Source organism: Stegostoma tigrinum, chromosome 5 (genome assembly GCF_030684315.1).
Source record: "Stegostoma tigrinum isolate sSteTig4 chromosome 5, sSteTig4.hap1, whole genome shotgun sequence".
NCBI classification, from domain to species: domain Eukaryota; kingdom Metazoa; phylum Chordata; class Chondrichthyes; order Orectolobiformes; family Stegostomatidae; genus Stegostoma; species Stegostoma tigrinum.
Window position 1 is genome coordinate 86,204,483 of NC_081358.1, and position 12,418 is coordinate 86,216,900.

Here is a 12,418-nt window from a genome sequence, read left to right on the forward strand (position 1 = left end):
TGGACTTCAGCAGTTGACAGGGTGCAAAACAAGCTAGTGATTTGTTCATCATACATTTGTGATATCTCAGAAGTCGACTTTCACCCCCTGGGTGTTTGATTGTGGGGAGAAATATGTCCAGGTGCTGAGAGGAGATTTGCAGGGACGCCATAGTATGACCATATTGGGGGGAATTGAAAAAATACAAATAGTAATGTTTGGGAAAGTGAAAGGAGGTATAGAAATGCTGAGAAGACAAAGTTGGAGAAGAACAGGTGGTAGTTACTGGCAGGATGCTGATTAGACCATAGACCATAGACCATAAGATACAGAAGCAGCATTAGGCCATTTGGCCCATTCAGTCTTGGCTGATATGTTTCTTAACCCCATTCTCTTGCCTTCTCCCCATAAACCTTGATCAGCTTATTAATCAAGAGCCTATCTTTTTCTGTTTTAAATGGACTGAATGGCCTGGCCTCCAAAGCCCTCCGTGGCAATGAGTTCCATAGCTTAACCATCCTCTGGCAGAAGAAATTCTTCATCTCAGTTCTAATGGGTCATCCATTCACCCTGAGGCTGTGCCGTTGAGTTCCAGTTTCTCCTACAGTGAAAACATCTCCATGTCCATGGTATGTAGGTTTCTCAGTGTTCTGTATGCATCAATCAGTTCCCACCCCTCATCCTTCTAAACTCCATCGAGTAGAGACCCATAGTCCTCAACCGTTCCTCACATAACAAGCTCTTCATCCCCGGGATCATTTTTGTAAGCCTCCTCGTGACACCATCCCGTATCGGCATTTCCTTCCTCGGATGCAGAACCCAAATCTGATCACTATTCCAAATACAGTCTGAGCAGAGCCTATACAGCCTCAGCAATACCTGGATTCTAGAAATGTATTTTGAAATGAATGCTAACATTGCATTTGTCTTCATAACTGCCAGCTGAACCTGCCTGTTAACTGAAAGAGTCCTGAACTAGCACTCCCAAGTCTCTTTGTGCTTCAGATTTCCAAATCTGTTCTTGTTTAGAAAATAATCCATCCTTCCATTCTTCCTACCGGAGTGCATAACCTCGCACTTTCCTACTTTTGTATTCAATCTGCTACTTATTTGCCCACTCTGTCCAAGTCCTTCTACAGCTTCCCTGCTTCCTCAACATTAATTGTCCCCCAACCTATCTTTGCATTATCTGCAAACTTAGCAACAATGCCCTCATTTCCTTCATCCAGATTGTTATTGTATATTGTGAATAGTTGTGGTCCCAATACTGACACCTGTGGAACTCCCCAAGTCACTAGCTGCCATCCTGAAAAAGACCCCTTTATCCCTATATCTGCCTTTGGCCAGTCAGCCAGTCCTCTATATATACACCCTTAAATTGCTCCTGGCACTAGGTGCTCGTCTTATTTTGCAGTTTCCTGTGTGGCGTCTCAAAGACTTTCCAGAAATCCAAATAGATCACATTTCCTGGTTCTCCTGTGTCTAACTTGTTCGTTACCTCCTCCAAGGATTCTAATAGATTTGTCAGGTATGATCTTCCTGAATGAAGCCATACTGACTCAGCCATGCACTTCTAAATACTCCGCAATCTTGTCCTTAATAGTGGTCTCTAAAATCTTACCAACCACGAGATCCAGCTGACTAGCCTACAGTTGCCTGTCATTTTCTGCCTCACTCCCTTCTTAGACAGGAATGTTATATTAGCTATTTTCCAGTCCTTTGGGATTTTCCCTGATTCCAGTGATGTTTGAAAGATCACCAAGAATGGCTCTATAATCTCCTCAGCTATCTCCTTCAGAACTCTGTGGTAGTCCTACTACGTGATTTATCCACCTTCAGATCCCTCAGCTTCCCAGCACCCCCACCTTCATGATGACTACTACAGTCACCACTGTCCCCTAACTTTTTTGAAGTTCTTTTATGCTGCTGGTGTCTCCCACTGTGAAATCTAATGTACCTATTCAGTTTATTCATTATTGCTTTGTTCCCCGTTAAGCCAACATAATTTTCCAGTATCCAATGCACACTCTTGCTTCTCTCTTAGCTTTTAGGTATCAGAAAAACTCTGACAATCTTTCTTTATATTACTTGTTAGCTTACTCTCAGATTTCGTCTTCTATCTCCCCACCACCTTTTGCTTTTATAGTTATCCTGTGTTGGTTTTTAAAGGCTTTCCCAATCCTCTGGCTTCATACTAAACTTCATCATGCTGTAGGCTTTTTCTTTTGCCATTTTGGTGTCCCTCACTTCCCTTGTCTAATCCTGCACTTAGTGTGATTATTTTTTTTCTTCTTGAGATTAATTTTTCTACTGTGCCTCCTGAATTATCCCCAGAGACTCCTGCCATTGCTACTACACTATCTTCCCTGCTAGGTTCTCCTACTAATCCAACTCTGGTTAGCTCCTACCTCATGTCTTTGTAGTTACCTTTTGCTCAGTTGTAGTACTGTTCCATCTGAATTAGCCTTCTCCCTATCAAACTGCAGTGTGAATTTTACCATGTTATCGTCATTGATGCCCAGCGATTCCTTCACTTTAGTTCCCCTAATGAGGTCAGCCTCATTACATATCACCAAATCCAGAATTGCCCATTCCCTAGTGGGTTCTAACACACACTGCTCTATAAAAAGCGTTTCATAGACATTTTGCAAATCCCTTTTCTTGAGGTACACTTGTTTTACCTCTTTAATCTTGTTGACTCATACCAATTTGCTGATGCCTCAGGTTACAATTCAGAGATAATTACCTTTTCAGTTCTCCTTTTTAAATTTAGCCCCAGTTGCTCTTATTCCCTCCACAGAACCTCTTTCCTCTTTCTGCCTATATCGTTGGTACCTAGTTGACCATGACATCTGGATCTTCCCCTCCTACAGCAAGTTCCTCTGCAGCCCAGATGAGAGACCCTGCACCTGGGTACCAGGTGGATAACACAACATTTCTCTTTTCTCCCTTAAATGGCTTCTTGTATGACTAGAACACAGAGCTGTCTGACTTTGACAGACAGGAGAATGCATTTCTAAAGTAGTGAATTTTGGAAATTCAAAACTAAAAATGTAGTTGACTTAAATAACATGGTAAATGCTTTAAATACATAACTGCACCTCCACCCCGAAATCACCACCCTATCTGATAAACCATTGCTCAAGTGCTGAAGTGCTGCCATCAATCTCATATGCATCAGCCCACCCAAATATTGTCATCAAAACTTCATTTAAAAATAAACAGAGAGGAGAACTTCAAAATTAGAGACTGAAATATATCTGCAGTCATGGTCCAATTATTCACTTTACTGAAATATTTCACTTGGCTTTGATCCACGACATGTAACCTAATGGAATACTGACTTGTAGTGTAGCTAAACACTTAACAAAATAATTGTTGGAATGCCAGTTTGACAGTTAGAAAATGAGAGAAAGAAGCAAATGAAGAGTTGAGAAGTACAGGGGCAAACCTGAACCCCGAGACAGTTGACGACATAGCCAGGGTGGGGAACCAGTGGCCACAGTCCAATGCTGGTGGTCATAAGGATGAGGCCATAGGAATGATTGAGGCAGGGTTGAGAAGGGTATGAGAGATAATGGAGTGTGTAACTTGAAAATTTGGGAGTTATTGATGACAATCTTGGAAATATAAATGAGGCCTTTTATTTTTCATTTCTTTCAAAAAAGGATTTTATGTTATTCTGTTTTGGTAAAGAAATCTTACTGAATGGTCTGAAAAGTAAATTATTGGTTCCAAGAGGATCAATTAATCTAAAGTTAGCATTGGTCAGAAATTCAGTTGGATTAGCCACACAACTATTGTGGTCAAGAAGCTAGTAATTCTATGGAAACAAAGAAACAAAGAAATCTACAGCACAGGAACCAGCCCTTCGGCCCTCCAAGCCTGCACCGATCAAGATGCTCTGTCTAACCTGTCATCTATTTTCTAACGGTCTGTGTCCATTTGCTCCCTGCCCATCCATGTACCTGTCCAAATATATCTTAAAAGACGCTAATGTGTCTGCGTCTACCACCTCCGCTGGCAACGCGTTCCAGGCACCCACCACCCTCTGTGTAAAGAACTTGCCACGCATATCTCCCTTAAACTTTCCTCCTCTCTCACTTTGAACTCATGACCCCTAGTAATTGAGTCCCCCACTCTGGGAAGTAACTCACCACTTGATTCTCCAAAGCCTGTCCACTACAAGTTTTTAGTGTGCTGGAATATGCCCCCATTTGCCTGGATGTATGCAGCTTCAACAACATGCATGAAGCTTGATACAACCAAAGACAAAGCAACCTGTCTGGCTGCCAATCCACCACCTTCCACGTTCACTCCCTCCACCAGTGTCACTGGTAGCAATGAGCACCATGCACAAGGTACACTGCAGCATCTTCCAAACATTGACCTCCATCACTGAAAAGGACAAGGGCGACCGATGCATAGGAAAACCATTGCTGGCATATTTGCCCCCACCCCTGTTTGTGTGTGTCATACCCAGATCAAAACCTGGAAACTCATTTTCTAACAGCAATCTGCCTCCACCAAGATGTCGGCAGCAAAGTTTCAGTGTTCAGGGCTGAATCCTTAGACAGGGCTGGTCCTCTTCCATATGGCTTTTTTATTTTCTTTCTTCTACTTTGCTCTTTTTGTTTCTTTTCGGCTGCGATCTTCTTCCCAGAGCGTTTGGCTCTGGCAGGAGCGGTTTTGCCCTGGACTGTACGCAGCAGTGAGTTTTTTTTTAGCTGAAGTGGCAGTTCCAGGAGGTGGCAGCAGCAGCAGCGTAAGCCAGAATGAGGCACCGGCTGTTTTGGTGTCATGGGCCCAGTTCGGTACCCGGCAGCTTCAGCAGCGGCTGCATTGCTGAGATCGACCAATATTGCCAGAGGCAAGGTGGCGCCGAAGAATGGCAACACGGTTCCAGCAGCAGGGGTCTGGCTCCAGGGTACGGATGGGCCCAGATATCTGATAGCGAAAGCAGTGGCGTTCCGGCTGCGGTGACCCGGGGCACTTGAGTGTTCGCAAACTGTGGGATGGATTTTATCAGTCTCCTGTATTGGAGACTGGCACCATGGCATTGGGTTGCTGACCTGAAGTAGTTGTACTGAATTTCCCATCAAAATTGGAAAAGTAATATACCTGACCTTTGAAAGTAAGGTCCTCCCTTACGTGTGCAACATAAATGCAAATATTGATAGTGAAGCATTTAGTCAATTTTACATTATTGTGATGTGTCAACGAGACTAAATGATCCACTGAGGAAATTTTTGTTTAAATTCCCATTGATAGATCGATTCAGTAATTGGTGTAGCTCTTGACATTACTGTTGTAATGGAAATTCCAGGACTTTAAATTGATATGCAACAAAGCCGACTGTGTTCTTTCTTATGTAATATTTTAGTAGCTAACTTTTTAAGTTTTATTTCAGTAGAAATCAGATTTTAAAAAGATTTCTAGCCAGCTTGACACACGTCATTAAATCTTTAAGGTACATAAGTTTACAGTACTGTTAGCTTAGTGCAGTATAGCTTTTATGTTGAAAGGATTGTGCTACCCTCTAATGTTGGATACAGAGCAGAGATTTTTAGGATCCAATGCTGTCCTTGATCAGTGCGCAAAAGTATGACTCGCTTTAATCTAAACCTGCATTTCCAATAATGAATCAATTTTTTTGCTCCTTGATGCTTGTCTTTTTCACCCAATGCAACAGATACCTGCCCACTGTGACAGCAATTGTGTTCGGTGTGGAAGTAACCTTCTAATGTGATTTATGTCTAGCAGACCTCTTGTCTGATTAGCCTTCCTACTTCTGGGAGTAAGCCTGGGCTGAAAAGCTTAGCATTTCTTTGACAGTGTCATTTTCGTCAAATTTCATTGAGAGTTTCACCCTGAAGTCCAGTGAATTTTCTCGCACAATCAACCCAAACTCACCTCATTAACTACCTGCTCTGACCCTTTTGCACCATTCTTGTCTGATGCTCAGCCCACTTCCTGGCCAGTTCTGTTTCTCACCACAGCTGGTTTTCGGCATATACTATCAGTACTGATGACAGTGATAGATTTAATAAGCTGTCATGCAACCAGATAAGCACTGGAATTCCAGAAAAGCTCTGCATTCTGCACATAACACCCCCCCCCCCCCCCCCCCCCCCCCCCCCGACCTTGGTGACAGGCAAAGGAAATTTAGCACCTCACTTTGAGCATTGGGTCCTCGAGCCTTGATAAATGGGGTTGAGTTGTCCTCTTCCCTGAGGACTGCCAGAAGAGGGCATGCCACCAGACTCTGCCAGCCTGGCCTGCCACTACCCACTCAGTCACTCAGGCTGCCTCACCATCTTTTGCCCTCCCAGCTGTGCCAACACTAACTGTTGTGTTACCCTTCCATTCATTCCTCACTGGAGCTGGAAAGGGCCAGGGAAGGTGGTGGAGGGCTGCAGAAGACCAGTCAACTCCTTCACAGGCCCAGGCGGGAGAAAACCCGATGGTGTCATCAATTAGGGACTTCATACAAATGCACATACAGCCTCAGGAGCACTGGGCAACATGACACAAAGGTTGCAACCATGCAACAATACGTTTGGGACCCTGCTTCCTCAGGCAATGTTAGTTGGCACCCAGCAGGAGTGGGAATATCACAGGCCCTGGAGGAGTCTCCCATCAGGATACTCACGAAGAGGTTGGGCCTTTCATCTTGCCCTGCCTACCAATCTCAGCCCTGAGGGAGTTCAAGCTGCAAAGACTGTATGTAAATCTGGTAAAAATGTATTGAGTATGTCTGGGCTGCCTAGACAAAGGTCACCCAACCAAGTGGGCTTCACAGTAGGGCAGATTCCTTGCATCTCAGCTGCAAAACCTAAATCTCTACTGAGACATCGTGGTAGAACAAAGAAATTGAAGACCCATCTAAGGGCATATGGATGGCATGGATGACATTTTATCATGGATAAGTTATCACTCTTGTTTTCTCACTATATGTGTGTGTGTGAATCTTTGTGCAACAGCAATGATTGATTACTAAGCTACCTATGCTTACCTCTGTGTGGTATTGCATGAGCCAAGGTGTGAAGAGAGCAACTTGTCTATCATGTGCAGGCAGTCAGTAAATTGCAGGAGACTTGACTTTGGCAGCTATGCATCTTTTCGGCTGCACAGATAATGTTTTTACTTCAGAAGCATTTGTGGGGTTCAGCAATTTTCCTTCATTAAATGGTCATGATTGCTTGGGGCAAGACGTTGGATTTCACAGAGTAGGCAAATGCCTAAAGTTCACTGGAGTATAGTTCTGAGGTGTGTTCCAGTATCAGTGTGTGGAGGTACATATAATACACACCCTTTTAAAGGGTCTCACGTTGCTTAAACTGGAGCCTGCTCCCTTCAGTGTAAACACTTAACCTGCCTACTCTGGGTAAGGTTGCAGCCATTTTCACTTCCATTGCTCGCTTTGTTATTTACATCATGATGGAAGGAAAAGGGTGACCACTTCTTGGACAGAGATTTCCGGGCTTCAGCTTTCCATGTGCCAAACCCCTGAACGTTGCCTTCTGATAATCCTGCCTATCAACCCCATAGGCTTTGCACCTCCCCAAGTCTCTACTCAATCCATCTATTTGAGTCTGTACCTGCCCTTTTTGGTCCGACTGTGAGTGAACCCTCCGTATGATTCCTTTCCCTCCCATGTTCTATTATTTCATCTCCCTTATTTATTGAGTTGCTCCCCCTTCAGAATTTTATTCCTCCCACATCCCAGTGTTCAGCCCTTATGATGAAGTTCCCTAGCCTCCCTACCACAGTGCAGGCCAGCTGATAACACATCTGGGTTTTCCATGGGCAGAACCCATGGACTGACCATGTCCTACCCCCTTGAGTGACTTAGCCAGTACGAGAGTGACCAGACCCTTGAAGATATCTATTCAGTTACTCAATTATGTTTCTACAACTCCCTGGATTGATTGTATTGGAGTTGCAGGGTTGACCGTAACCAAATCCTTGATCTGATTCCTGACCCCCATTCCTCTTGACTGGTATCGGAGGCTGTGTTTGACTTCACTTTACTGGCACCCTAACTGCTGCCTCATGGACTTCATTGAGGCTACTCCCCTTAGACTTTGACTCATGCCCATTTGCTTACAGTGAATGCAGCATAAGCTGCTAGCATGTTGTGCACATGTTTAATGGTGCTATACAAGATATCCAGACTGGCTGCTGGTAAGCATGCTGTTTGGCTTTGTACCTGTGCGAAGCCTTTCAGCCTTGTCTGAGGGGCCATGGTGCAAGACAAGCTGAGGTAATGGTGATTTTGGCATCTAGATAGCCGCTAAGTGATTGTTCTGTAAGAGAGCAACAAGTCCAAGATTCAGCCAGCTCCAATTCGTGAGTTGAGTGCCTGTTGCTATGCACAGTGTAACCTTGCAACAACATTGCAATGATGGATGCTAGTAAGTACAGCATGACAGTGCAGAAGATGTATTTAAAGTGAAGCGGAGATGCACCAGAGCGTGTGTGAGGCTGATACACGTCCGTAGATGTGAGGTAGATGTGGCCACTGTCCATGGTGTGTCCCTTCGACATTGATGGTAGATATCCAAGTATCTGGGAGCAAGTAGATTCACATCTCAACTGGCATTGCCATCTACTTGAGCTGACTTTCATGTTGGCAATTCTCAGAATAATTTTGATTTAGTTTATGGTAGAATAACAACCTAATAAAGCAAGATTTACTAATAATGAATGATACAAACCCTGCAACTAGGCAGTGTGAGGCCTACAAAATGCATCCCATTTTAGCTTCTGACCACTGTTGTACCAACATCAAGAAAGGCCTTGCTTGATATTTCATGGAATTTTGTCCAGATTTCTCAGCATAGCCCACATCATTCAGGGCCTGGGGAGATTCCAACCTGTGTGACTGACTATAGCAACCAGACTGTGTGAAGCTGTGGAAAAGATTTAGCAGCATTCTTGGCAAGCTTAACATAGGAATAATTCCAAATACAAATAAAACCACGTGGAGGGAAAATAAAAGACTGTTGAATTAGCCAGTGTTAATTACATTCCTTTCTTCCTTCCAGTTTAGTATGATTTCTGTTTTCACAGTGAACATCTTAAGTCAGCTGAATAATGGTGGTGCATTGATTCCTTTCATTTCCAGGCAGAGTTTGAGTGTATTAACCCAAAGAAGAAGCAAAAAAAGCGAAGATACAAAAACTCAGGGATAGTGAGTTTCAAATTGTGCCAGGTGAGTGTTGTGTAGGCTTTGTTTTATAAAATTTGTTAAAAGTTTTATTCAGTTTTCTATCTAATCAGTTAGTGTCTGAGTATGTGAGGCCAATCACTGCCAGCATGAGGTTTGACAGATTGCATCAACTGTCCTCCTCTTCTGAAACAAAATCTGAAATTACTGGAAAACTCAGCAGGTCTGGCAATATTTGTGGAGAGAAATCGGTGTTAACATTTCAGGTCCAGTGACCCTTCTTTACAACCCCCTTTTCTGGCAATTTCTGTACGTGTTTCTGATTTCCAGCATCCACAGTTCATTCTTTTGTTTTGCATCCTCATCCTCTGATTGAGGAAGCAGGGTGTCATTGGTCTAAAGTGGTTAAGGTAACCCGCTGGGTCATCTGACACAAATGGTCTCTTAATGTTATTTTGTTAGTTTATTTCATGATTGTTACTAAAGTTATTGGGAGACCTACGATGCATGTCTGTTCTTTTTAAGATCCTTTTCCACCCAGATCCTCATATCGTAAGATTTGGAGAAACTTGATACAGTCTCTAATATTAACCCTTTCAGACCTTTTCATAAGTTAACAGTAAACTTAAGTACTTTCTGTGACCCTTCCTGTCCTGCCCAATCTATCACCACAACTATGTGCAGGTTTGTATTTTGTCTTGCTGAGATTAATCATATTTGCTAGAGGTTTTAGAGTAGATTTGTAGTTCGAGTTGTGGACGTTGTGGTTGGTTGCCTCGCTGAGCTGGTTCGTTGTTCCGCAGACGTTTCATTACCCTGCTGGGTAGCTGCAGCAACACAGATCTACGCCAAAAAGAAGAGTACTTCCTCCAAGTATTCAATGATAACGGATATCTGAAAAGCTGGGTCAGAAGATACCTACTACATGAATGGCACCAGGAAGGTACTGCACACCCTGACACACTCCTCGTGTTACCTTACATCAAGAACACTTCTGAACTGACCACCAGACACCTACAACCGCTGGGCATCAGAGTAGCACACAAACACACATCAATCCTACGCCAACTGCTCAGTCGAACCAAAGACCCAGTACTCACTGTGGACAGGACCAATGTCATATACAAGATTCCCATCAAAGACTTTGACAAACATTACAGTGGACAGACAGGAAGGAAATTAGCCCCAAGAATACACTAACATAAACGAGCACCAAAAAGACACGACCAATACTCGCCCATCTCCATCCACATGGATAAGAAAAACCACCAGTTTGATTGGGACAACACCAGGATTATGGGACAGGTCAAGCAGAGACAAGCATGGGAATTTCTAGAGGCCTGGTTCTCCACTAAGAAGGCCATCAACAAACACATTGAGCTGGGCCCTATATATACTCCACTGTGAAGGAAAACCAGAAGTGAGGTAACCCAGCTGAATGGACACCAGACTTTAAATAACAGGTGTGAAAACACAACAGCCCTTCGTCGGAGCCTGCACTGATGATGTTATCCAGCAGGGTAATGTAACATCTGTGGAATAATGAACCTGTGTGCCACCCAACCACAACATATTTGCCAGAATATGCATGTTTACCTCTTTTTACTGATCCACGATGAGATTTCTTGTTGTTATAAACCAGAAAGGATCAGGTCTTTTGACTTTAGTAATTTCATTTTCAACTTTACTGTTTTCCCTAGTTTATCAAAATTACATTGGCCCGGGATTCTGATCGGGGTTGGAAACCTGGTTTCCCCTCAATCTCAGAATACGGGGTAAACCATTTAGGGTTGCGAGAAGCAGCAGGCATTTCTTCGCTCAAAGTGCAGTGAACCTGTGGAATTCTCCACCCCAGAAGGCTGTAGAGCCAAATCGCTGAATATATTCAAGAAAGAGTTAGATATCTTTGTAGAGTTTAAAGGCAAAAGGCAGTATAGAGAGAAAGTGGGAATGTGGCAATGAGATAAAGTTTCAGCAGTTATCATATTGAGTGGCAGAACACGCTCAGGCCAAATGGCCTACGCTGGATCCTAGTTTCTGTGTTGGTTAAATCAAATGGCTTACCCTCATGCGGGAAAGAAGACGTAATAGTGAAAGCCAGTTATAATCAGACAACTGAGTCCAAAAATTAAACCATGTTATGGTTGAGCTTTGAATCCTCATCCTGTAGAGGAGCCAATAAATTAGAAAAGTGAGTTTTGTTTAGACATAAACTTGCTACAATATTTAAAATGTAACTTGTATTTAAAATATTTAAAAAGTACCTATAATTTAAAATAACCCTGCATTTCCGAGAATCTGTCTCCAGAAATAATGTTAGATTGCAGTACATTCGGTCTCAGTTCTTCTTTGAAAAATTAATGCCTCACAGCGCAGGGATCCAGGTTCAATTCCACCCTCGGATGACTGCCTGTGTGGAGTTTGCACACTTTCCCTATGCCTGTGTGGGTTTCCTCCGGGTGCTCAGATTTCCTCCTACAATCCAAAGATGTGCAGATTAGATGGATTGGCCGTACTAAATTGCCCATGGTGTTCAGGGAGGTGTCGATTAGGTGGGTCTGGGGGTGAATGCTGTCAGGGTTGGTGTGGACTTGTTTGGCTGAATGGCCTGTTTCCATGATGTAGGGATTCTATGATTCCATCTGTACATGTCCCTTGGTTTTTGTGAAAGCTGAACGGTTTGAGCTCTGATTCTGAGATAATGGGAACTGCAGATGCTGGGGAATCCGAGATAACAAAGTGTGGGGCTGGAAGACCACAGCAGGCCAAGCAGCATCTTAGGAACACAAAAGCTGACGTTTCGGACCTAGACCCTTCTTCAGAACTTTTCTAATTTATTGACAATTCAAAGCTCAACTATGACATGGTTCAGCTTTTGGACTCAGTTGTCTACATTACAACTGGCTTTTACCATTACGTCTTCTTTCCCGCATGAGGGTAGGCCATTTGATTTAACCGACATAGAAACTAGGATCCAGAGTAGGCCATTTGGCCTGAGCCTGCTCTGCCACTTAATATGATAACTGCTGAAACTTTATCTCATTGCCACATTCCCACTTTCTCCCTATACTGTCTTTTGCCTTTAAACTCTACAAAGATATCTAACTCTTTCTTGAATATATTCAGCAATTTGGCTCCACATCAGATGAAGGGTCTAGGCCCGAAACAACATCAGCTTTTGTGCTCCTAAGATACTGCTTGGCCTGCTGTGTTCATCCAGCTCCACACTTTGTTATCTCATGAGCTCTGATTCTGTCTAGTCCTTCA

The 12,418-nt window shown here is 43.4% G+C and overlaps 1 protein-coding gene across 2 annotated transcripts in view; it reads left to right on the forward strand.

Annotated features, from left to right (window-relative positions):
- LOC125451693 (copine-3-like) overlaps positions 1-12,418 on the forward strand; it is an 82,447-nt gene that overhangs the window by 50,273 nt on the left and 19,756 nt on the right. For both annotated transcript variants that reach the window (XM_048529184.2, XM_059646117.1), the window contains one exon: positions 9,110-9,196. In XM_048529184.2, coding sequence (XP_048385141.1) covers positions 9,110-9,196 — 87 coding nt within the window. The remainder of the gene's footprint in view (positions 1-9,109; positions 9,197-12,418) is intronic.